The sequence below is a fragment of the Pelmatolapia mariae genome, linkage group LG10_11 (genome assembly GCF_036321145.2).
Source record: "Pelmatolapia mariae isolate MD_Pm_ZW linkage group LG10_11, Pm_UMD_F_2, whole genome shotgun sequence".
NCBI lineage: Eukaryota > Metazoa > Chordata > Actinopteri > Cichliformes > Cichlidae > Pelmatolapia > Pelmatolapia mariae.
In genome coordinates, this window is record NC_086236.1 from 7,371,654 (window position 1) to 7,395,712 (window position 24,059).

The following is a 24,059-nucleotide window of genomic DNA, read 5'->3' on the forward strand; positions in this document are numbered from 1 at the left end:
CCTGGATTGTTTTTCAGTGCCAGTTCAGGTCTGAAACCCCTGCTGTGGTCAAAATCTGGGAGCTGCACTTTAGGTGATAAAAGTAGATATGTGTATATAAACTGCACATCCTAAACACCTTTACGAGTCCCATTGCAGACATGGGTGCTAATTCAGGTGCACCTGCTCATGAAGCCCGCAGTGTCTCCTTGTGGCCTTAAGTGTATTTTAAATCATTTTACAGTCACATTCGGCTTTTATTGGATTCTTTGCCCACTATAAAAATTCATATAAATGTCAGCTTTGGTCCAAAAATATTTTCCTATCAGGCTGTAAGGTGACGCCACAGGTCTGCCAAGCGATGTGTGACGACTCCCGTTCGTGGATGTAAAAGAGTCCGAGTCTGCCGCCCAGCTCCGCCGCTCCTTTTCTCCTCTGCCCCGCCGGACAACACTGGACAATTTGTTCAAACTGCAAACGCTGGTGTTGTTTTCATTGGAAGTCAAACAAGCAGCAGCCTGTTCCTAAAGAAAACATTAGTGGTGGAGAGCCTCCCCTGCCTCCCCCTGCACCCACCCTCCATACCACTTGCACCAGACGGAGGGATCCGGTAAGGAATAGAGCTGAGTTTGGGAGGGAGGGAGAGGCAGGAGGTAGGCCGGGCCCTGTGAACAGCCCATCTGTGAAAAGGAGGCATTGTGAGTGGGCCTCACCAGAGTGCACTGACCCCCACACTCCCTCCACCCAGCCTCTCCCCTCCATATTCAGACACACAGCTGATGTCATGTGGAAATGGCTTAACTCATTTTGTTGGGGTTTAGAAGAAAATAAAAACTGAAGACCGTCACACCTTAAAGTCAACAAATATAAACCTGGCTTGTCAGAAGTCTTGAAGCTCACCAGCCATCCTGGAGCAAATCAGGGCGGTTAGTTTAAAGCCTCTATCTGTATCACTGGGGAAAAAGCTGTAACTTACATTTCAGTGATGACTGGGAATAAAACACTTCAAAAACGGTCTGAATGATAATGTTATGATATTTACTTATTAGTAAAAACATTCTTTTTTATACGCTGGTGTGTTTGTCTTGGCTGTAGGTGGTGCAACTGCAGAAAGAGAGCGGGACGGTGGAGGAGCACACTCTGGATAAGGAGGCGAGGAAATGGGCGAGCCGCGTGGCCCGAGAATACAAGAGCATCATCCACACTCAGAAGGTGAGAACCTCATCAAACACAGACAGTTTCTGCAGGCATCAGGACAAAGATGGTGTAACCATGTCAGTCTGTGTGTTTACTGAAGTACTTTATTTTCATTGTGCACATATCCAGTGCATAACTTCTCCCTGTAATACAATTAGTTCCTTATATTACAATAAAACAATAAGCACATAGGGTGTAAATTTTCTGTTCTGTATGCATGTGGTGCAAATGGGTCATAAAATACAGCAGGTCATGCAGTGTTACAGTTGTAGTACATGTTTGCTGTGAGGTAGTAATTGTTATTGAGTTCTTTTTGTGTTATTTTTCTGTGGCCATAAATGGCGTCTGTTAATGTTGAGAGAAGTTCAAAGGTGTTTTAATGAACACTTTTAAACTCGTGGCTGTTAAAGGGTAAGAAGAGGTCGCCCCTTGACTCTACAGGCAAAGTGTCAGGACATAAATCATGTTATCATATTAAACACTTCATCATATCCTTTCTAGTTTGAACTGGAACATCAGAATGAGATCAAATGCGACTTGTGCAAATATCAGCCTGAGATACTTCGAACACCAAGCAAACAGTTAGATGTTGAAAATAAAAAAAAGAATTAATTAAGAATTAAAAATATAAACTCGTTCCAGAGTGAAAGACGTGCCACGGTGTGACGTAACATTGCCACATGCAGAAACTTCTCCTTGCTTCATGTCCTTATTGTGCTTTCTTGGGGGGGGGGGGGGCTGAATTCTATTTTTTGTTTAATTCTATTTTTATTGATTAGAAGAAAATAGAAACAAATATAACCATGTCGTTCATGAGACCACTAAGAAAGGGTTTATAATGCTGACGTGGTGTAACAGTCCAGACACCGTGCAGTGAATTAAGTTACACATGGTGTATGTAAATGATTAAAGCATGGCGTTGATATTTGAAAACACAGCAGGTAACACTGGTCCTTGTGCTCCGAGTAAAGCTTGTGTGATCATTATTCACAGCGATCCAGTAATCGAATTGGTTCAAATCGAATCAATCAGTCAGTCAAATAGATGTTATATTTAAAACAGCAGACACACATAGGAGATAGGTTTTCTTTATTGCAATGACACAAGCATATTCTTTTCTTGTTGTGTAAGAGACGATCTGACTGGACGGCTGTTCGACACAGAAACGTCCTGAAACTCCGTATGTTACGATCCGGTCAGTGCCAGCGTAGCACCATCTGCTGTTTCACAACAGAAACAACTTTTCTGTGTTTTGTTTGTTAGATTCATAAAACTAAGCAAAAAAAATGGCAAATTCAGGTTTTAAACATAAAGCACATAAAAAAGTCCCACAAAGTTGATGTTTAAATTCTCTTTTAGGGTGTAAAAATCTGCTAGTTTAAGAGCTACAGATTACTTGTTGAGCCCTCTATTGTTAAAAATAGATCCTGTAGTTTTTTTGGAGAATCTGTGGATTTAAAAATATGTTAAAATTAGCTGGTCCGTGTTTTCATATTGAGAAAAAATGTAATGCTAGACCTGCCCCCATCCTGCAACAGCAGCAGTTGAGGCAATATATTTATCCATCAGTCATGTCTACCTAGCTCTGGCTCACGTTACTGCAGCCTTCTAGTCAAAATGCATTTGCAATCTCTATTTTAAATTTTATTTTCTTGTTTTCTCTGCCTTGAGTCTCTTCTGTTTAAGCACATTTTGCATGAAATGAAATGTGCTCTATAAATAAAATTGGCATTGACATAAATTTCTATGCTTATCGAAATGATATCCTTAGCAGTTAAAGGTATGAGTGGTGGTAATTTTTGTTGCTTTTGCTTTCACTATATGATGAATAAACCCATATAAGGAAAAGTCATGAAATATGATGATCATGGGATTTTAATTTAACAGTTTTTACAATTCCAGAGAAGTCAAAATGACCCTTTGGACATGATGAGTGTGACGTTCTGCAAAGAGAAGGAAATCCTCTGGAAAGTTTAAGTCTCTGAATCTAAGCGTGCGTGTTGTGTCTGTGTTTGGGTTTGGAGTTATTCTGATGTGGTTTGTCACCCCTTACTCACACAATCCCTGGAAAAGCTTTGCAGGAAGTGTACAAAATGCACTGATGTGTCACTCTTTTCCATTAAACTGGAATTTGGCCTTTAATGCAGCAAAGCCAGTCAGCTGGATGATAATAATAAACCTCGGCATCATAAACTCCTCCATATTTTACCGCGGCATGAAAGGATAAAAGTGATAAGAGCTCCGTCTCACTGGTTTATTGCGAAAGCCGGTTTAAGATAAGTGAGCACAGCTCGTGCAGTGACCTGTTTCCAGATGTCGCTGGTTATGTTGGTGGCTTTATTGTTGGACCGTTTCCATCTATTCCATGTGTTACTTTGTATACGTCACCACAATGGTTGTAATTGTTTTGGTTTCAGACCCTGGAGGAGTACGGGACCCAGGAAGCTTCGGAGCCAAACAACAGCGAGCTGGAGACCAAGATGGAGGTGGCCAGGCAGAGTCTCCGGAGGGCAGAGGTAACCTTTGAACTTCTAGATCAGCGATTTCTCCATCTTCTTAATCAGTTTCGCCCTATTTAAAGTTGCCCCAGTGCGCCACCTGCTGGTTTGAAAGGTGAAGTGACAGATTTAAAGGATTAATGTTCTGTTAGAAGAGAGCAGAGGTGTTTAAAACACATTAAGTATTTATTTTATTTTCATACTAATCTCATTGTGTTTTCTTTATTCTTTGGGGGGTGGGGGGGTTGTCAGTGGGATGTGAAAGTCTGGTGGTCTTTAACTCACCTATTTTTTTTTTTTTTTTTTGCTGCTAGACGGTGAAAGCGAAAGCCGAGGCCCGGCTGGACCTGCTGAGGGAGGCGGGAGTCCCGGTTGAAACGTGGCTGAAGAGTGCGATGAACCAGGTGATGGAGGAGCTGGAGAACGAGCGCTGGAACAACCTCAGTACCCACGATCCTTCACTCTCCGTAAGACGAAAACTCCGATGCCACAGTGCTGTAGTTTTGAAGTATATGCGCTGTAGATTTGTGCCCTTCACGCAGATGTCGGTCCTGCATCCGTAGGTAACAGCAGATTTGGAGCGAGAGGATGAAGAGGAGATGGAGGACAGCGGCGAAGTGTTGGACGACAGCAGCTCCAGCCCCTCCAGCACCTTGAAAAACTATCCACTCACCTGCAAAGTGCTCTACTCCTACAAGGTAACGACACACGCTTAAGCAGGGTTGTAGCCGATGAGTCGGTCAGTGCCCAGAGAAATGGTGACATCTACAAAGCCTCATGTGTTTGCAGCGAGTCGAGTCTGAGTTTAGTCTTCTAAACAATCAGTGTCGCTCTCTGTAAAAAAACACTGTTTGATTGCTGTTTCAGCATCTCTGCGCTTTCTGTATTGACAACTCGTTAAAATACGTGTAGAGGCCGGCCTTGCCTCGAGCTCGAGGCACTGGGAGTGTGTGTTGGGAGTTACAGAAGCAGTCATTATTAGAAAATAAGGAAGCTGGCATAGCTGGATATTGATGGATGAAGATTCAGGAGCCACGAAAAATGTGTTTTTAGAAGAACAGTGACTTGCAGAGTTACACTTTCTGTCCCCGTAAACCTCATTTTCATGAAGAATACATAAAACGGCTGGAAGTGAAAGGAAAAGTATTTTTAAGATTCTGGAGGTTTAACCATATTTTCTGGTAATTATATGATTAATATTTAAATCTTTTTAAGTGTCTTGTCATGTTCTCCTGTGCCTCTGTGGTTCTCTCCAGGTTCCTCCTTCAGTAAAAGACAAACTTGTTAGATTAAAGCTTCTGTTACTGACGCAGACAGCTGGAGACTCGATGGCTGAGTGTTCATTCCTGTTATATTTTCTGAAAGTGTGGTTGAAGTCTGCCGTCTGTGTGGTGCATTATAGTGTGGATGCTCTCTGTGTTAGCCTACAAAGCTGGCTGGGATTTCCTCCATCCCTGCTGGATGGATGTCGTCATAAAATCTATTAAGATGTAGATACAGTTAACCTCTCCACACATGATTTAAATATTTGGATTGGACGTGGATCTTTAACATGTGACCAATTATAAGTCTGACTTTGAAGTAAAGCCACTTTTTGTTTTGGCTGTTTCTAATCAGTTCCAGTCGTGTTTAACCCCCATTTGGATTTACTTTCCCAAACTTTGTGTCACTAATGATTCTGTGTCCAGGTTTAAAACACCTGCTCTCTGAATTTGTACAGAAATTCTAGTGTCCTGAGTTTTGTGCTGCTTTGGATTATTAGTTGTTTTATATTAACTGAGTCCTGAGTAAAGTGCGGTATTAATGCAGGCATGGTCTCAGTGTTTTCTTCAGTGTTCTGGCTGATGTTATTGAAGCCACAGTGAGCATTTTTTGTCGGTTCACCAGTGTGGCGGTATTTGAAAAATATACATCACGGGTGAAATGAAGATGGTTAAACTGTTACATTGCAGCTTTAATTTGAATTAACGTGTTTGTCTGTCTGCAGGCTTCTCAGCCGGACGAGCTGACCATCGAGGAGCAGGAAATCTTGGAGGTCATTGATGATGGTGACATGGAGGACTGGGTCAAGGTACAAAAATAACACAAACACAATTGTGTAGCAGAAGCACTCTCATATTTGAAGGTTGGTTGTTTTGTGTATTACATTATTAGAAGTTCACTCTCTGGCTGTTAGACTGTTTGACAAACATTTAGTTTCAGTTTTTATAAGAACTCGCACCGGTACAGACTATCTGCTGGATGTTTCAGTGTTTCTCTGGGATCAGTTGGACTGATGTGGCTTCAGGAATTAGAATAATTCAACTAAAATGCATGCGGTGCATTGAGGCAGGTCAGGTTGGCCTGGGTGGTAGAAGCTATGCTGAACATAAATACAAATCAAAAAATGTACAAATACACAGTTCTCTGCTTCGTTTTTTGCCCCGCAGCCGTAAAGGGCTGATGGGAGATTGTCGTCACCCAGCCGGGCAGGCAGGTGGGCGGGCATGGCACCCAAGTTTGTGAATGCAATAATTCATGAATGAGGCAGTTTTTAAATTCATACCTTAAGTGCAGCTACTGAAAAACTGGGCCAAATCCTGATTGATGGTGATCCAATCCTGCCTCAGCAGCGCTCCGGTTTGATCACAGTTTTTCAGCTTCTGCTTTTTAACAGCGGTTCGTGGACTCTTGATCAGTTTTAGATCTGCGGAGTGACCTGGTCAGGGATATAAAATGTTAATTTGATGATCTCCCAGCTACTTAGTTATCATTTTTACTTTGTTTGTCACAGACTGTTACAAAGTTGCTCCTGGACCTTTGGGAGAAAGTTTGAGAAGTCTTTGAGGACATTTTTAGGGTGGTCAGTGGTGTACACTTAAATGTAGAAATGTCAGCTGTGGATGCTCTCATCATTGTGTGAAGTCATTCTCTTATAAAAGCCTCTGCAGAGCTGCTGGTGTGTAGTCATTGTGTGTGGTTGTTTTCAGATCATTTCCCTGAAGGAACATTGTGCATTGTTGCTGTTTTACTTTTGTTTATTGTGTAAGTCTGGCTTTCCTGTGAGCCATTGTGCAAATGTTCCACGTGTTGAGCCAATATTTTATGTATATTTACTTAGGTGATTATCTTTTCATATACAGATATAGTGTTTTTATTGGGGTATTTATTTTAATGAATATAATCATACATAAAAATGTGAGCAGTGTCATTTATATAGATCTGTTTTAGTGCTGTGATTCCCCACAGCATGCCCCAACAGAGATCCCAATACCTCTGAATGTTTTAAATCTGAATGAAAATAAGTAAGCAGAGGGAGGGGAGGCCGACGGTGTTCATGAAATCAAGCTTCATGAATTCAGCAGAGGCTCATTTAGGATTTTAGATGTCTCATTAATTCAGGAAGAGAGAACAAAAGCTCTCCTATTATTCTCTTTGTGGCTGTTATTAAATTCTGGCGACGATGCAGTGATATTGTTACAGCCCTACTCTTTACATCTGACTTTATTTTTTCTCATTAGGAGTTTTGCTGTTGAAGCATTTTTGGCTGTCGTCATCGTCTGTGTGCATTGTCTGTGTTTCCAGGCCAGAAACCGTAGCGGACAGGTGGGCTACGTCCCGGAGAAATACCTGCAGCTGCCCTCCTCCAACAGCCTGCTGAGCATGCTGCAGTCGCTGGCCGCGCTGGACGCCCGATCCCATTCCTCCAGCAACTCCACCGAACCTGAAAACGAACTCCCAACCGGCTCCGTCAACGGAGACTCCAGTGGTGAGATCCGCCTCCACCAGATAATATCGGAGTTTTGATTTCCTGCTTTGTTTAATACCTTCGTTGCCACTGTCTGTGTTGCAGTTTCATTCGCAAAGGCTTTGTACGACTACGCGGGACAAACGGACGATGAGCTGTCGTTCCCAGAAGGCGCCATCATCCGCATCCTGAGCAGAGAGACCCACGAGGACGATGGCTTCTGGGAGGGCGAGTTTAACGGCGTCGTTGGTGTGTTTCCCGCAGTTCTTGTGGAGGATCTCACCGTGACCAGCGAGAATGGAGATGGGCAAAGAGACGGCAGCGCACAGGTAGGCTCACGCTGACTTAGCCGCTAAATTTCATGTTCTACACAATTAAAGTTCTTCTGGTTGAACGCACACACACTGTGTCCCCCCCGGATCAGCTGCCTCTACATCAGCGCAGTACGAATCTAATTTAGCAACTTATTTGTGACACTAAGTCCTGTGTTGTTAAATAATTTATTAATTAATAATAATTAATAATAATTAATTTATTATTTTTATTTTATATAAAATATTAAAGTTTGCACACCTGTCCACTGTTTGTGTTGAAGGCTTCCCCGTCCACACTCTCTCAGTGCGAGCGCTCCCCTCGTGGTCCCTTCCAGCCGGGACCTCTCCACAGCAGCCCCCTTCAGACCCCCACCGTGTCCTCTCCAGTGTCGAGTCCCTGCAGCGCCACAGCCTCTCCCATTGGCCGACCACCCTCCTATCACAACGGACACCACAGACCGCCGCCGGCTCCACACAAAAGCCCCTTTCACAGTAAGAATCTCTGGTTTGTCTGTGAGAGTGGTTATCTGTAAGAAAAAAGGCCGGTGTGAATAATAATCTGCCTCCTCTGCCCTCTTCAGGTCCAGCACAAAGCTCCCCCCAACCCCCCAAATACCCGGAGAGCGCCGGTGGCACCATCCGACCCGTGAGTAAAACCTTCTGTGGTGACGTAAATGACAGCAGACCTTTTTTATCTTCATTTTAACTGAGCCGGTGGATTTTTGCAGGTACGCGCCGCACCACCGCCCCCGAAGCAGCATCCTCGCGGGCAGGTGAAGCGGCGAGAGGAGGTTGAGATCACACTGGTGTGAAGGCGGCACCCCCTCGAGCAGGGACTCGTAAAAACACTCCCAAAGGAAACCCAAGGAAACTTAAAAACTCCTGAAGACGCCTGGAGACGGAAGAAGCCCCCCCACTCGGAGAAGGAACACCGCTGCGCCTTTTTCTTTTAACTTCCTGTTCAGTGTTCTCGTTTCTCAACACTACTTTACCCAGAGTTTGTACAAGGCTTCATTCTCACCCACAAACAGTTAATAAGGTGATAACGAGCGAAAGAAGTTGATAGAAAAGTTAACATCATTTTATCCGTTAGTAAAAATCAGTGTGTTTGGACTCGCTGGCTGATATTTTAGGGAGTCGAGCTCATTCGTTCCCTTGCAGAGAGCTCAGTGTGGTATCATTCATCAGTTCGAGCAGCCAGTTTGGTTCTAAAGAACGTGCAGCTGACTGAATGAGGCGTTTCATGATATTTAACGCACCGACAGCATAAAACAGAGTCGTTAGCTGATGAGCAGACCCTGGATTTTCTGTTGTTTGAGACTCGGTCGTAGCAGCATTTCATGTTAAAGTAAAACATGTCAGACTGGACTGACCTTGACCTTTGAGAGGTCAAACTGAAGGAAGCGTTTGTGTTTTACCTTCATTTTTCTGTTTATGAACAAAGACACGAGTCTGCGGAACATATCGTCGATCAGGCCTCTGTTCCCTAGATTTAGACACGTTTCACACCCCTTCAGTGAGTCTTGATAATTTCAGCTGTGTTCTGAAATGAGAAACTGAACCCTTGAACACATCAGGGAACTGTTCACAGAGGTCCCAGAGACCTCTATAGGACCAGAAGTCTTTTACAGACGCAGGGGTCGCCCCCTGGTGGCCTGTAAATAGAATACTTTTTTTTTTTGTTGCTTTACTTTTCCAGCCTGGCAGCTGTGTCAATGTTCTGATGTCTGTGGTCCTTTTTGGCAGTGACGTCATTCCCCGAGTTTGTGCATTCCAGCAGGAAAGTCAGAAAAGCAAAGTAAGATGGGATTTATTTTAGCTGCAGCACGTTCATTGATAGAATGTGGTAAGTGCTTAGCGTGTGGCTTATCTCACGAGTCACAAATACAGATGAGTTGCAGAGCAGATTATGTTTATGTTCTCAGTCACCATCTTGGATTGTTGAGGCTGCTCTGACTTTCCAAGAAGGAAATACTAGTTGAGGGGGAGTTCCAGATGAAAATTACTACTGGGAACTCAGGAATTCCGTCTTCCGACTCAATCTGGAATGCACCGTAAGCCAAGGGCCAACAAGACAACAGCAGATATTTTGACGCTGCCCCCTGGTGACAGGACAAGGTTACAGCACCATTGTACAACCACACCGCTGCCTTCAGTGACCTTGCTTTTTAGGTGTAAACACTTTTCTGTATCTCTGTTGACACTAAATCGCAAAAAATGTTGTTTGGGGTCAAAATACAAAGAAATTGTGAGCAGTAATCGGCAAAAATAGTCTGATAATCGCTAATTACATCATCAGCAAACCATAAATCAATTTTCTGTTTCCACCTGAGCGATCTTTAGGCTGCCCGTGCTCCACACGGGTATTCCGCATGTTTCACTTCTTTTTTGGCTTCATTAGTCGATTATGTTTAAGATAAACTGCCTCCTGGCTCCGGTTTCACATTAAAGTCTCTGCAAGAAAACACATAAGTTCTTCCTTCAGCTTGTCAGAAAACATCACTTCTAACTGATCGTGTTATGGATGCCTTAGCTGCAGAATTTCTCCTCGTTTATGGATCGAAGAAAGAATTTTTAATGTTATAGTTATGATTTCGCCCCCATTGTGTCTCACGTCGTAGCTCTTTGTTACCACCATCAGATTCACGTCTATGCAACAGAGCTGCACTTGTGAGCAAACCAAAAGTCTCGAAAAGAGGCTGGTCCTCTCCGCCGACACACGTGACCGCTCGCGGTTACACAAACAAGGGAAAAGTGGCAATTTTTACCTGTGATTGTTTTGGATCCCTTATCTTTTATTCCTTTTTTCCCCTTCTAATGTTTAGGAAAAGTTTAAAGTAGGAAACATAGCACGTAAACATACAAACACACAGTCTAACTCCTTTGTTGTTTTTATGTTGCATAATACAGAAAAAAAACTGTTTTTACGACACTAATGATGCCAGTAACAGTCACTGTTGGGGAGGACAGTTTACACTGAGCATGTGCAGTTTAAAGATGCCTTTTATTTTTAAGGAGGAAACCATCCTGAGCTGCTAGCTGTCCAGTTTAAAATCTATAGTGAAGCACTTTCTGATGTCTTCTTATTCCTTTTCAGTATTGTGGATGTTTTGTTCAATATTTCCTGTTTGATGTTTGTTTACCAGCCGTATTGGTATCAATACTTCCTGTTATTTAGCCTTAAATAGCCATTGTAGTGTCTTTGATTGAGATATGACTTATTGATCGTATTGATAGTTTACGGAGAGCTTAGAGATGGATATCTGTGCAAGTAATGGCACAGCTTTTTTCCCCTTTTTTGTTTTTAGAATTAGGATTTTAAGAAAACAAAAACAATTAAACTGTAGCTGAATCTGATCAGAGGAAAAGAGGTATCCGTCAGCCGTGACGCTGCGTTCTCGTTGATCTCCTTGAGATCTGAATGACATCAAACTTATTTTTGAAGTTTGCATTTACCCTGTTGTATTAAAAGAATAACTAAAGTTTCTTTTCCATTAGAGAATTTTTTTGTTAACCTGTTTACTGGTCCTGATTATGCATCAAGTCAGAATCTGAAATTCTTTTTTTTTTTTTAAAAAGGACGTAAAAACTCCCACGTTTCACAGCGTCGGCTATGCGGAGGCTGCCAGGCGTCGTATTTACACACCCATGGATGTTTAACTGTATTTATTGTGTACAAATAAATGTGAAATAAAGATAGCTTAAATGGAACGAGACTCTGTTTTAACTCTTAATTCCTGCATCCACCTGTTTAAAATCTATTATTTTAAAATAATGTGTTACATGGCTTCACAGAAGGATGTTTCAGCTCCATTTTAAGTCTCCGACCGAGTCGCTGTATATAAAACAAGTCACATTTGTTTAAAAAGCACCTGATTTTTCTTTTCTTTTTTTTTTTATTGACTTCATAAGTACAGGCATGGAAGTTGAAAAAATGTTGTTTTTTGGTCAAAATCTCAAAATGTAGATTTTTTTTTTCTCAGTGTTTCGAGTTAAGTCTCAGATTAGCCCTAACGCTAATTTAATTCGACATTTTGTCCTACAGATGACAAAAAAAATACAAAAACAATTCGGTGGCTGTAACAAGCTTACATATATAGCAAATATAAAAAATATAAATAATTCTTAATTCTAAAACAAACATTAATCTGATTATTACAGAAAAAAATTTATTGGACAAAAACTACATGGAAAAAAGAACTCGGTGAAATGGAAAAATAAAGTTCAATATCTTGAAAATCAAATAGAATACAAGCTTTGTTTACTTCTTTGTTTTCTGTATTTATCTGTTTGTATAAGACAAACAGTTTATCATAAGTAACTGAAAGTCTTTCGGCTCTTCGAAGAAAAACTGATGGGATCCAACAAATAAACATAACTAAAAACTGCAGCCTCAAAAGGAAAACTCATTTGTTGCTGATAACGAACGCAAATCCAAAGTGTTGTTGTTCCCACCCCAGAGCAGCAGGTGGCAGCAGCACGATACAAAGGAACTGTACTGTACTGGGATTTCTGTTCGTTTATTTTTTCCAAAAAAAGAAGCCGTTTTTAACGTAAACTGATGATTAAAGAGTTTTTTGTTGCAGTTTAACCTAATTTGGGTTCAGCTGAACTTAATGTTGGGTTTCTATTGATTTTAGAGAAGCTATTCTCTGATATTTCCAGCAGTGCATGCTGGGAAACGCTGTCTGTAGACTGTAAGCACCATCAGTCAACGCTGTGCGCGAGCGCTCCCCTCCCGCCAATTTCCTGAGATAAACTCACTCGGCTCCCAGCATCTGTTTAGCGGCATGAATAGGGTGTGGAGCAGACATGCAAAAAGATCCAGTCGCACCAAAGCATTATAGAATACAGATACATCAAAAGAAATACCATCACAAGTCACAAGAGTCAGAACACAAAACTACCAAGAAAATCTATGACGTTGGAGAATTATCATTAAACAGTTCGCAGCGTTCCTCACAGCACTCAGTAGCGATTAGTCCACATGTGCTCCGTGTTTTTAAACAGTTTGCTAAAGAGATTTAAAAACTTTTTCAAAAACATTTTAAAAGTTTAAAACCAGTCAGCTAACTTTTGACAGCTGTACCGACCAGTTTCCTCCAGTCTATTGTAGCAGACTGTTTTTATCCTAAAAAAATGGAGAGAGGAGACGGACGACAAAACGATGTTGGTGTAGCACAAAACGATGTTGGTGTAGGGGTCGATGAACTCCTTTTTACACTGCTGCAACGGGAAGATTTTGAAGCAATTCACCCGATGATCCGCTGGCTTCAAATCGGTCTGTTGCGCGGTCTATTGATTGAAGAAAACCTCCGTCTTCTGGGTCAAGTTATTAATCGGCTGCCACAACATGATATTGACGGGGACAACCTTCAGAATGACGAGGAAGAGGCTGATGAGGAAGATGAGGTGGCTGATGTTCCAGTAGAAGGCATCGAAAGAAATCCACTTCAGGAAATAGAAGGACCCTGGGACAATAATGGAACAGGAGACTTTGAATTAAACCCGGCTGAGCAAGCAGAAGATCTGATAATTGGGGAAATGAGGTGGTTCTGGAAAGATGAGGAGTCTGAAAATGGTCCTCACAGGCTGTATCCCAATTCAGGGTCTGCAGCCTTAACGGTCCGCAAGGGCCTCGTACTCAAAGACCGCTAAGGCCGGAAGTGCGAGGCTTGTGGAATCGGACGGTCTAGCCTCCGTCTCGCTGCCCAGGTTGCCTAGCAACTATGATACTAGCCGCTGGAAACGTTTCATACAGCAATGACAGAAATGAAGGAGAAATCTTTTTTTCATTTGTTTGTTTTTACATGAGCTTTGTGTGATTTCATAAGTATCTGAGGCTGAGACCACGGGACTGTAAAAACATGATTGTTGGGCTTCATTTCTGTACTGAACAGTCATTTTAAGATTAGCTAGTAAATAACAATTAGCTAATGCTGTTCACGAGACTAAAGTCATCTCACTTTGGTAATGTAAATATAATATGGCCAGTATTAAAGTTATTATTATATTAATCATTATTAGTTATTACAGCAGTGAACTTGAACTCTGTCAAATACTGAGCTTCAGTAAAGATTCAAGTTGCAGTTATTTATATTTCCTATCACCTTAAATCTTCACACCAAGACAAGTATTTTTTACAGTGTATATATAGATGTATTATATATAAGAGACAAATATTGTTATTTTATTATGTTGGCATCACTAAATCTGTCTGAATGCTTACATATATGTGTAAAAAGAAAATTTACGAGCTGTGATAACTGTTTCTGATAGAATGAAGAGTAGACTGATATATTAAATATTCCTTTGTTGGGTGAGAAAATCATATCATGTCATAACTGCTTTAAGTCATACAGAATATATATCAGAGCCTTAAACAGGCTGACTTCTGCTAAATGGGTCAAAATGGGCAGAAAATATACAAACACATAACATCCTTATAGAATATCATGTAACACTATAGATCAACTTACCTCAAAATATATAAAGGATATAAACAATTATAGCAATATGATACAACAAACACAGCAGTACTACTAATCCAAAATATTCATAGCTTCATATAACTGAAAAAAACATGGACATTTATTTTTAGGTCCATTCTGCTGCTGATACATACTTTAGGTTTCTGAATATTAAACTTGTTTCTGCCTTTCATAGTGTGTAACCTGAAGGCCCTGAGTACTTTCTCCCACACTGAAAACACTGGAATGATAAAATTATTTTAACATTACCTAATAAGACTGATTCAGGACAGACATTAGTGATGTTAAACTTTCCTAGCAGTCCTTCACAAACAGGGAACAGTCTGTCTATTCTCTCCATCTGTCAGCTGCTGCTGGCTCTTCCTCCTCCTCTTCCTCACACACTGCTGAGTTTGTCCTGGTGGATCATCAGGGGTGCAAAGCCTCACAGATGATGTGCAGCAGTGGGTCCCTCAGTCTGTCCTCACTCTGGGCACTTGCAGTTGTAACACATGGAAATCAAATGTGTGATAAGCTGCAGGATTCAAACACAAGTGTAACTTATAAATACATGTTCATACTTTTATTACACAATCAGAGAGAAAAAAAGAGAGAGAGAGTGCAGGACAGACAGACAGGTGACAGTCTCAGGTGTTTACACTGCTACAAAACAGCACAAGAGAAGGAGGATTTAGTGTTTGTGTTATTACGAGTGCTAAACAAGAAGAGTTCCCAGATGGTACAGTGGACACATGTGTGACTCCTGTGATTAAAGCATCTTTCTTTCAGCTTAACGAGTGAACCGTCAGCTCGTTCAAACACACGTTAAAGTCCGTTTGGCTCGACACCACCGAACAGAGGCAGCAATATAACATAGCTAACATTAACAGTGCAGTGAATCCTGCTTGTGCCGTCATATTCTATATATCTATATATATCTATATATATATATATATATATATATATATATATATATATATATATATATATATATATATATATAGATATAGATATATATATATCTATATATATATCTATATATATATAGATATATATATATAGATATAGATATAGATATATATAGATATATATAGATATATAACATACATATACACAGTGTTGGGAAGGTTACTTTTAAAATGTATTCCATTACAGAATACTGAATACATGCCCCAAAATGTATTTTGTAACGTATTCCGTTACGTTACTCAATGAGAGTAACGTATTCTGAATACTTTGGATTACTTAATATACTATCATGCTTTTTACAACTACATGAATGTACTATTGCTGTGTGATTTATTACTATTACGGCTCCTAACCATAGTAAAGGGACCTCTGGCTAATACATCGGGTTCCGTGTCGGGCTCGTAGCCGAAAAATAGCTTTACTTTGTTGCCTGGGTCAAGTTTGCTGGCGAGAGACAGAGAGAGGCGTTGAAAGGCTGCTCCAACGGAACTTAATGTTTCGGAGGAAAACACGAACACAGTGTACAGTCGAGTCTTAATAGCGTAATTACAACTGGGCTCGTCAGGCACTCTTCTTGGCTGCAGTGGTTATTATTAATTTTTACATGCTTCCAGCTCCCGTTTCTGCTCGATGATAACTCGTACCTTTCCACTCTCCTTTTTCTCCCTCCTCGCGCTCACAGACACATAACGGGTATGGCAGTCCATTCTCCCTGCAGCACGGACTACACTGCCCATGAGGCAACATTCTTTAGAGCTATGCCTGTAGCAATGACTGTAGAAAACATTGGTGCAGACCAATGACTGGTGCTGACGCTTGCAAAGAGCTGAAGTTGTGTTAGCACCATACTGCCGTGTTTCTGCCCTGGATACGGTTTCCAAACAAAAAAGTAATATCCACGCTGTAGACTGCAATGTTGTTTTCATTCTTTGGCATGCACTGAAATTAGCAGATTGTTGTGCAAGTACAAGTGGAACTGATAAGCAGAATCAATAGGCAGGCGGACTAACAATTCCAAGGAATTGAACTACTGGGAAGAGGTTCTCGATTAACATCTCTGGAATAGCTCACAGAAGAGCCAGAGAATTTTTTCTTTTTAGGGCCTGAAAGTCTTTCAGGTGCCTTCTGTGAAACTCCAAGTTAACTGTTATGTGCCTTTTAATGAAGAGTGGCTTCCATCTGGGCACGCTACCATACAGGCCTAATTGGCAGAGAGCTGCAGAAGTCATTGTCCTTCTTAAAGGTTCTCCATTCTCCACGCAGCAATGCTGGAGCTTTGTTAGAGTGACCATCAGGTTATTGGTCACCTCCATGACAGATGCAGCTCTTCAGCATCCACACTGTGTTTATGTGTTAAAAGAGAAATGATTTCATTGTAACTAAAACCCAATTCTCTACTCCTAAGTTGAGAGGCACATAAGAGCACACGGTCCAGTAATAAATTCTCCACCTTTTCTGAGGTTGTTGGGCAATATATATGAGAAATGAATTGCTGGGAGACTGGGGACCTTATGGTAAGAATTTGTTACCTTATGATATGAAATTGTGGGTCTTTCTGTGTGGAGCTTGCATGTTCAACCCTGTGATTGCGTGGTAACTCAAAATTGTCCATAGGTATGAATGTGAGTGCAACTGGTTGTCTGTGTCACGATGAGTTGTGTGGCTGGCAGTGGCTGGACCCAAGTGCAGGACTCGGAGACAAAACATTAACTTAAATTGCAGCTTTATTTGCTGGTACGACAAAACTGGGAATACATAAACAAAACTCAAACTAACTAGACTGAAGATGCATAGCGTGGCATGACTTAACCTGGAGCTAGACGACAGGGAATACACACACAACAAACGTGGAGGACGCAACAACGAGCAAGGAAAAACACAGGGCTTAAATACATACTGAGGTGATTAGGGAATGTGAAACAGGAGGAGAGCACAGCTGGGAGTCATCTGACATGACAAGACAAAGGGGAGGCAAAACTCAACACATTGACATAGTACACAGACTTTCAAAGTAAAACAGGAAACATAACAGACGCGGACTAGACTAGGGGATACAGAGGGACACACTGGCAGAAATGACTGTACACTAAACAGAAGTAACACAGAACCATAACCTAAGAACTAGAACACAAGAAATACTAAGGAACTAAGGAGCTAGGAATACTAGAGACAGAACTCAAAACACATCATGAAATCAAGGATAACTAATACAAACAGAAAAACACTGAGTCCACAGACTCAGGACCGTGACAGTCTGTGTGTTAGCCCTGCGCCAGTCCAGAGTACACCCTGGTGATAGCTGGGAGAGACTCCAGCTGATTTTATTTTATTGTTTATTTATTTTTATACAGTTTTTTTTTTATCCTTCTCCTTTTCTGTGGTTTTCCTTTCTATTTGTTTTTATGTATTTAATCTTCTGTAAGGCACTTTGGTCCATTGTGGTTGTTTTGTGATTCGGAGGCTGCCTTTAACAGCCAATTACGTCACAGCCAGGTGACAAAGGCTGCTCCAAATGTGACCATTTGTGGGTCACATTTGGAGCAGCCTTTGTCACCTGGCTGTGCATCCTCTTTTTACCTGGATTAGAAGGATGGTTCGGGTGTATCCTTCGTGGCCCACCCTATCCCAGGATTCATAGCAGTGGCAGTGGATAATTTTTTGATTTAAGCTTGTTTTGCAGCCACAAGAGACAGGCACCTTGCAGTCGACAAAATCCTCTGCATGCCAGAGTTTTCTAGAGTCAAATGTGAGGCCATCTGTCCGACAGCTAAAGCTTCTCCTAAATTAGGCCATGCAACGGGATAATGACCCCAAGCACAGCAGCAAATCTACAGCATGGAAGTCCAGACCTCAACCTGACTGAAATGCTGTGTATAAAGGAATGCTTGCAAATGTCAGTGAACTGAAGTTATTGCTGCTGACTGAAGGGTCTGTAAAATTCCTCAATCATGAAATGATTACGATATTGGTAAATGGTAAATGGCCTGTATTTGTATAGCGCTTTACTAGTCCCTAAGGACCCCAAAGCGTTTTACACATCCAGTCATCCACCCATTCACGCACACATTCACACACTGGTGATGGCAAGCTACATTGTAGCTACAGCCACCCTGGGGCGCACTGACAGAGGCGCCCCAGGGTGCCTCTGTCAGAACTAAAACAAATGCCTGAATCCTAAATTGTGGTTATCCTGTTATGGTGATCTAAAATGTAACACTAAATGTGATTAAAACACTAAAACACTGGACTCCTGGGCTGAACGACTGCGAGGATCACCAACCGGAGGAAAACACAAAATACACGAGTCCATGACAAAGACAATTCATTCTTGAATGAAGACATTGTTCAGACAGATTTAAAATGCAGCCAATTATGTTTATTATTAAATTATTGAGGAAATAGAAGGGGGGGGGGTTAAGAAGAGGGTAAATTAAAGGGATAGAAAAGAGGAAAGAGATAGAGGAGAGAAAACCCCAACAATCCCCTCTGAGCAAGCACTAGGCGACAGTGGATAGGAAGAACTCCCTTTACAGGAAGAAACCTATGACAGAACCAGGCTCTAGAGGGGGCAGTCAACTGTCGGGACTGGTTGGGGGGTGAGGGTGAAAGAGAGGGGGGGAGGGAGATGGGACAGGTGTTAGGGGTTAAAGGGAAATAGGGGAGGGAGAGGTGTCAGGAGAGAAAGGGAGAGGACTTGAGAGGAGAGGTGAAAATTACGATGCAACAGAGGTGGAGGAAGACAAGGTGACATCAGCAGTAGAAAAAGTAGAGAAAGTAGAAAAAGCAGGAGTGTCCCTCCTCCAGAAGAAGCGGAAGCGTTTTTTCTTCTTTTCCAAGAGCTTTTCCACGAACACTTTTTTCTCTAGGATGAGGGTTCCTAACTCTTTGATTGTTTGTGTATTTTCCTTCTCAAGTTTCCTGCATGTTTTCTCCTCTTCTTCTAATTTGGCTTGTTTTTCTTCGAGCCTTTCTTTCAGTTCTTTACATTTTGCCTCCTGCATTAGCTTTGCCTCGTGCATCTCTGTATAACTCTGTTGTAATTTGTTGTGCGTGTCTTCTAACTGCTGACTTCTCCTCTCGATTTGTTGAAGTGTACACTGCAGGTCTTTGTTTGTTTTCTGTAGTTGCTGCTTTAACATCTGCACTTCAGTGTTTTTGCACTTCAAGTTGTTGGAAAGTTCCTCGAGTTCTGTGTTTTTTCTCAGCATGTCATTGAGCTTACTCTGCATCTCTGAGCATTGTTTTTGCAGTGTTTTCTTTTCCCCCTCCAGTTCAGTTGTTTTGTTGTTCATTTTGTTGTAACGTTCTTGCAGTTTTTGGTTTTTCCTCTCAAAGTCCTGGAGAATTTGTTTTTCTTCTTTCTGCTTTATTTCCCGTTGTTCTTTGTCTTGAAGCAGCTCTTGATATTTCTGCAGTGTTTCATCAAGCTTTACCTGCTGTGCTCCGTATTTTTCCTGCATGCCTTGGAGTTGGCACTGCATGTCTCTCTGGTTTATGTCCAGCTTTTCTTTCTCTTCAAGGATTTCTTTATTTTTTTGCAGAGCTTCATCAAGCATAACTTGCAAATCTTTGTTGTGTTCCTTGATGCTCTGAAGCTTGCAATCCAGATCTTTCATGTCTTGCTGTTCTTTCTCTTGCTTGAAATCCTTATTTCTTTGCACTGTTTTATCGAGCTTTATTTTCAGTGCTGTGTATTTTTCCTCCACGTCTTCAAGCTTGCAGTCCATTTCTTTCTGTTTAATTTCTTGTTGCTTTTTTTCTTGAAGCAACTCTTTATTCTTGTTCAGTGTTTTATCATGCCTTGCCTGAAGCGCTTTGTACTTTTCCTCCATGCCTTGTAGTTTGCGCTGCTTTACGTCCATTTGCTCTTTTTCTTGGAGGAGTTCTTTATTTTTTTGCAGAGCTTCATCAAGCTTTATTTGCAAGCCTTTGTTGTGTTTCTCCATGTCCTGAAGCTTGCAATCCGTATCTTCCTGTTTCATGGTCTGTTGCGCTTTCTTTTGAAGAAACTCAACCCTTCCTTTCAGCACTTTGTGATTTATCTCTGTGCCTTGGAGTTTTATGACCAGTTGTTTCTTCTCTTGGAGGATTTCTTTATTCTTTTGCAAAGCTTCATCAAGCTTTACTTGCAGCTCCTGAATCTTTTTGTCCTTGTCCTGCTCGTTTTTCTTCTGTTGCAGGACTTCTTCTGTTGGTTTTTCTTGTGCTTTATTAAGCTTTGCTTGGAGCTCAAAGATCCTTCCGCGCATGTCTATGCGTTCCATTTCTTTCTCCTTTTCAATATCTTCCTTTTCAAGAAGCTGGCTGAACAATCTATCTACTTCAGCGGTCCTTCTCTCATATTCTTGTCTCAGGAAGATAATCTCCGCTCGTTGTTTAAAAAAACTTTGCCAGACGTAATAGATGTACTCTGGCTGGGGCGGGTGTCGCGTATTGTGATTGTTCATGAGATTTTCCTCATGCATTTCTTCCAAGCACATCTTCTGTACTTGAATATTGTCCTCTTGATCGCAAAGAGGAGCGCTGGGCTTTACTATTTCTCTTTTTTTGTGTTTTCTCGGAGACATGCTAGAATCTGTAAACAGTGACCAGTGACTCTGAAAAGGATCCAAAAAAGGCTTCTCTGACGAACGTTTGAATGCTGCAAACATAAATGCTGCGAATAACGTACTAAAAGTTGTTGCGCCTCACCCCTATTTAAGGGTTTTTAGGCTCAAAGGATCAAAGGATCAAAGTGGTGGTAAGATTCTAAATGTGTGTGTGATGTCACAATTCTGTAAGCTAATGAGGTTGTCACATGACATTTGTGGGAGGGCATTTTTTACCTGGACAAATTATCAATAAAGTTTCAATCTCTGTAACAATGATCACAGTATAATTGTTATTGTTCAGCAGAACAGCAAACAATTATATCAACAATTATATGTGTCCAGTATGTTGGCTGATTTTCTTTTACTTTTTGCATTTGAAAATAAAAGTTGGGCTGATTTTAACACCATTACAAGAAGTGTTGTTAATTATTCTTTTTGAATCACAATCAGGTTACCACAAATTGTTATTCTTAGTACTGCATACTTGCAATGAAGAAGTTGTCCAAACAGTCATCTTAAGTAAACTGCACTCATGTTTTTTTGAGGCAACGAGTTTGCATACTTTTTTGAGTTCTGGGAACTACTTAGATTTTAAAGTGCAGTAGTTTGAACATTTGTAATAACATTTCTGCAAACTGGAACAAACCTCTCCTTTTCTAGAACTGTTGCTAACACTTATGACATGAAAATGAATCGAGATCGAGTGAAGACGGAGTGATAAATGTTACTTTTCTTGTTTTGTTTATATCTAAAGTTTAAAAACAAAAATAGAAACTGTTGAAATTACCTGGACTGCCTCAGCCCAGGTGATGTAATATTAGCAGACAGAGGGTTTGATGTTGCAGAATCTTTGGAGCTGTACCATGCTGAACTGAAGAGCCCAGCTTTCACCAAAGGGAAGAACTAACTGGCCCCTAGATTGCCCAATCAAATCTCTTAATAACATCAGCCCTCCCCTTCCTTCACTGTGCGCTCACCTTGTAGAAAAGAGTTGAGTGTGGAAGAAATGGCAAAAATGTGGAGCTGAAAAGCTAAAAACAGCAAGTAAGCTGTTCTCTGCCGCTGCTCATCATTGACGAACTCGTCATCGTATGTTAGTCAGCAGTGTGTGACGTGGTCTCTTAGCATGGCCCCCTGGCTCCCACCGTGACCTGCTGGGGTAGACGGCCTAGAAACTGGCTCATCTCTCTCATTGACTTCAGGCCAACACGGCTCATCATCTAAGGTCACCTTTTTCTTTGAGGAACACATCACCAGTTAGTTCAACCAAAATGGACGACATAATGAGAATTCGAGTGTTAATCCTAACATTCAGACTTCACATGTTCCTATAACAGCTGTTCACGTGTCACACTCGGCTCTGTAGAACGTACTGTGCAGAAAAACAGCAGCGATTTGGGAGGGCAGGAAACCTCCATCCGGACACCAACGTCCTTGACTTCACATTTTTCAGTGCTGATGTTGCCGTAATAGAAAGACACAAACAGTGCAATCACAGTGATGAAATTACAGGAGAAGAAACACAAAGCAATGAATCAGCTTTAAACAGGAACACAGTAAAAGGACCTCATACCTCAGATCTGTAGTTGAAGTTGGCAGGAATGTTTCACGTGCCACGGCTTCTTTGTCAGGTACAGCTGAGACTGGAGGCTTCGGACCTGCAGAGTCCTTCTCCAGAACATCCTCAGACTGGCTGACGGGGTTAACACTGGACAAAACACAAAAGATTCTCCTTCATGATCCAAGAAGGAAGGAGTACCAGCAGAACTTGTTCAGACAGTAAAATAATATCGTACCTCTGTTGGGGTTCAGAAGGTGGCACGACCGTATCTTCTGCCTTGTCTTCATTTTTGGGAAAAACCTTTGACTTTTTCTGCCAGTTACAAATAAATCTAGTTAAACACAAATAGATGCACAAATTCCTGCACCGTTTGTTTGTTCAGAGCTTATTCTCTGCAGTGTTAAACTCACCTTACAAAAAAGCCATCTGTGCCACCAGGAAGCCTTCTTTGATTTGTTCCTCTGAGCCTCAGCTGGAGGTGAGACTGGTGCAGAAGAGGTGGCTGGAGTGTCAGGGACCACATGTTCATCTGTGAGATCCTTTCGTGCACTCACACTGGAAAGATAACAGAGAAGATCAGTCTGCTGTAATGCACTCAAACTGCCCTCAGTGCCTCAAGAAAGTCAGCTAAACCGACTGCATGAAGCTGTGGACTCCACAGAGGGAACAAATCTACAACTTACACAGTAAAAACTGATTCAGCTCAACTATTCAGACAAATATTTACTTTCAAATGAGAAAACTGTGCATGCATGTTTATATGTGTATTTATAAATGTATACATAAACATAATCTTAAACATAGTAAAAATATGACAGAGAGCAAAGATCGTACTTTTTCAGTGGGGCCTCTCCAACACCCACAGTATCCTCCTTTATTATCTGTTTCAAATAAATCAAACAGCATGTGATTCAATAAGAACTGTTGCACAAAAACAGCATTTTTTTTTTGAATATTAAAAAAACATGACAAATCAGGCTGTGCCTTTCTTCTTCTTAGAGTCCAGCAAAACATGTTTGCACTGGTTGCTGTTTGAGCAAATAATCCGTATAACTTGTAAAGTTTTTACAAAACACTTTTCCTTCTCTCTGCAATCTCCAACTCCGGTTTGCAAAAGTCTAAAAGTGTGTAAACTTACAGTCCTTAAAATGTGACACCTACAGAATGTGTTTGAGTTAGCAGGTAACAAACATAAACATGGTTACCATAGTGATAATAATAAACTTTACAATGTGTTGCTAACATTTTGGTTGTTGTGATGATTCAAATTTGTTCGGTGAACCTCATCAAAATGAACATGTGTTGACCAATGTGTTGACCTGTAGCATTCTGCCTATTAGTAGTGATGTGCGGATCGATACGAAAATATCGATTCTTCCGATTCCAGTCATTTATGTTCTGGAATCGATTCTCATATTAAAATATCGATATTTTAGTACTTTGGGGTAAATTTGCAGTTTATCATTAACAAGAACACAGTGGTAAGAAACTATATCATTCATCTGAATGATATAGTCTACACTGGAAGGAACTACTTCCTCTTCCGCCTTTCATAGTCATGTGCGAAATACAGCTGTATAAATGTGTTGCAGACCCTTGGCGTGGGCACTCACAACAATGGCTGAGCGTAATTGGAGTTATGTGTGGACGTATTTTACCTCCACAAACAGCCAAGACCCGGTTTGCGATACATGTGGCAAGAGTGATGTGTTTTGGCAACACCACTAACCTCGTCAAGCAGCTCAGAGTAAAT

The 24,059-nt window shown here is 41.2% G+C and overlaps 1 protein-coding gene across 1 annotated transcript in view; it reads left to right on the forward strand.

Annotated features, from left to right (window-relative positions):
- The window catches only part of LOC134637301 (F-BAR and double SH3 domains protein 2-like), a 43,749-nt gene extending 32,328 nt beyond the window's left edge, over positions 1-11,421 (forward strand). Inside the window, exons 11-20 of the mRNA XM_063487693.1 lie at positions 1,075-1,191; positions 3,594-3,692; positions 3,989-4,141; positions 4,238-4,372; positions 5,662-5,745; positions 7,239-7,422; positions 7,507-7,730; positions 7,997-8,207; positions 8,297-8,361; positions 8,444-11,421. Of these exons, the coding sequence (XP_063343763.1) occupies positions 1,075-1,191; positions 3,594-3,692; positions 3,989-4,141; positions 4,238-4,372; positions 5,662-5,745; positions 7,239-7,422; positions 7,507-7,730; positions 7,997-8,207; positions 8,297-8,361; positions 8,444-8,527 (1,356 nt within the window). The 3' untranslated portion in view covers positions 8,528-11,421. The remainder of the gene's footprint in view (positions 1-1,074; positions 1,192-3,593; positions 3,693-3,988; positions 4,142-4,237; positions 4,373-5,661; positions 5,746-7,238; positions 7,423-7,506; positions 7,731-7,996; positions 8,208-8,296; positions 8,362-8,443) is intronic.
- Positions 11,422-24,059: the final 12,638 nt, after the last annotated feature.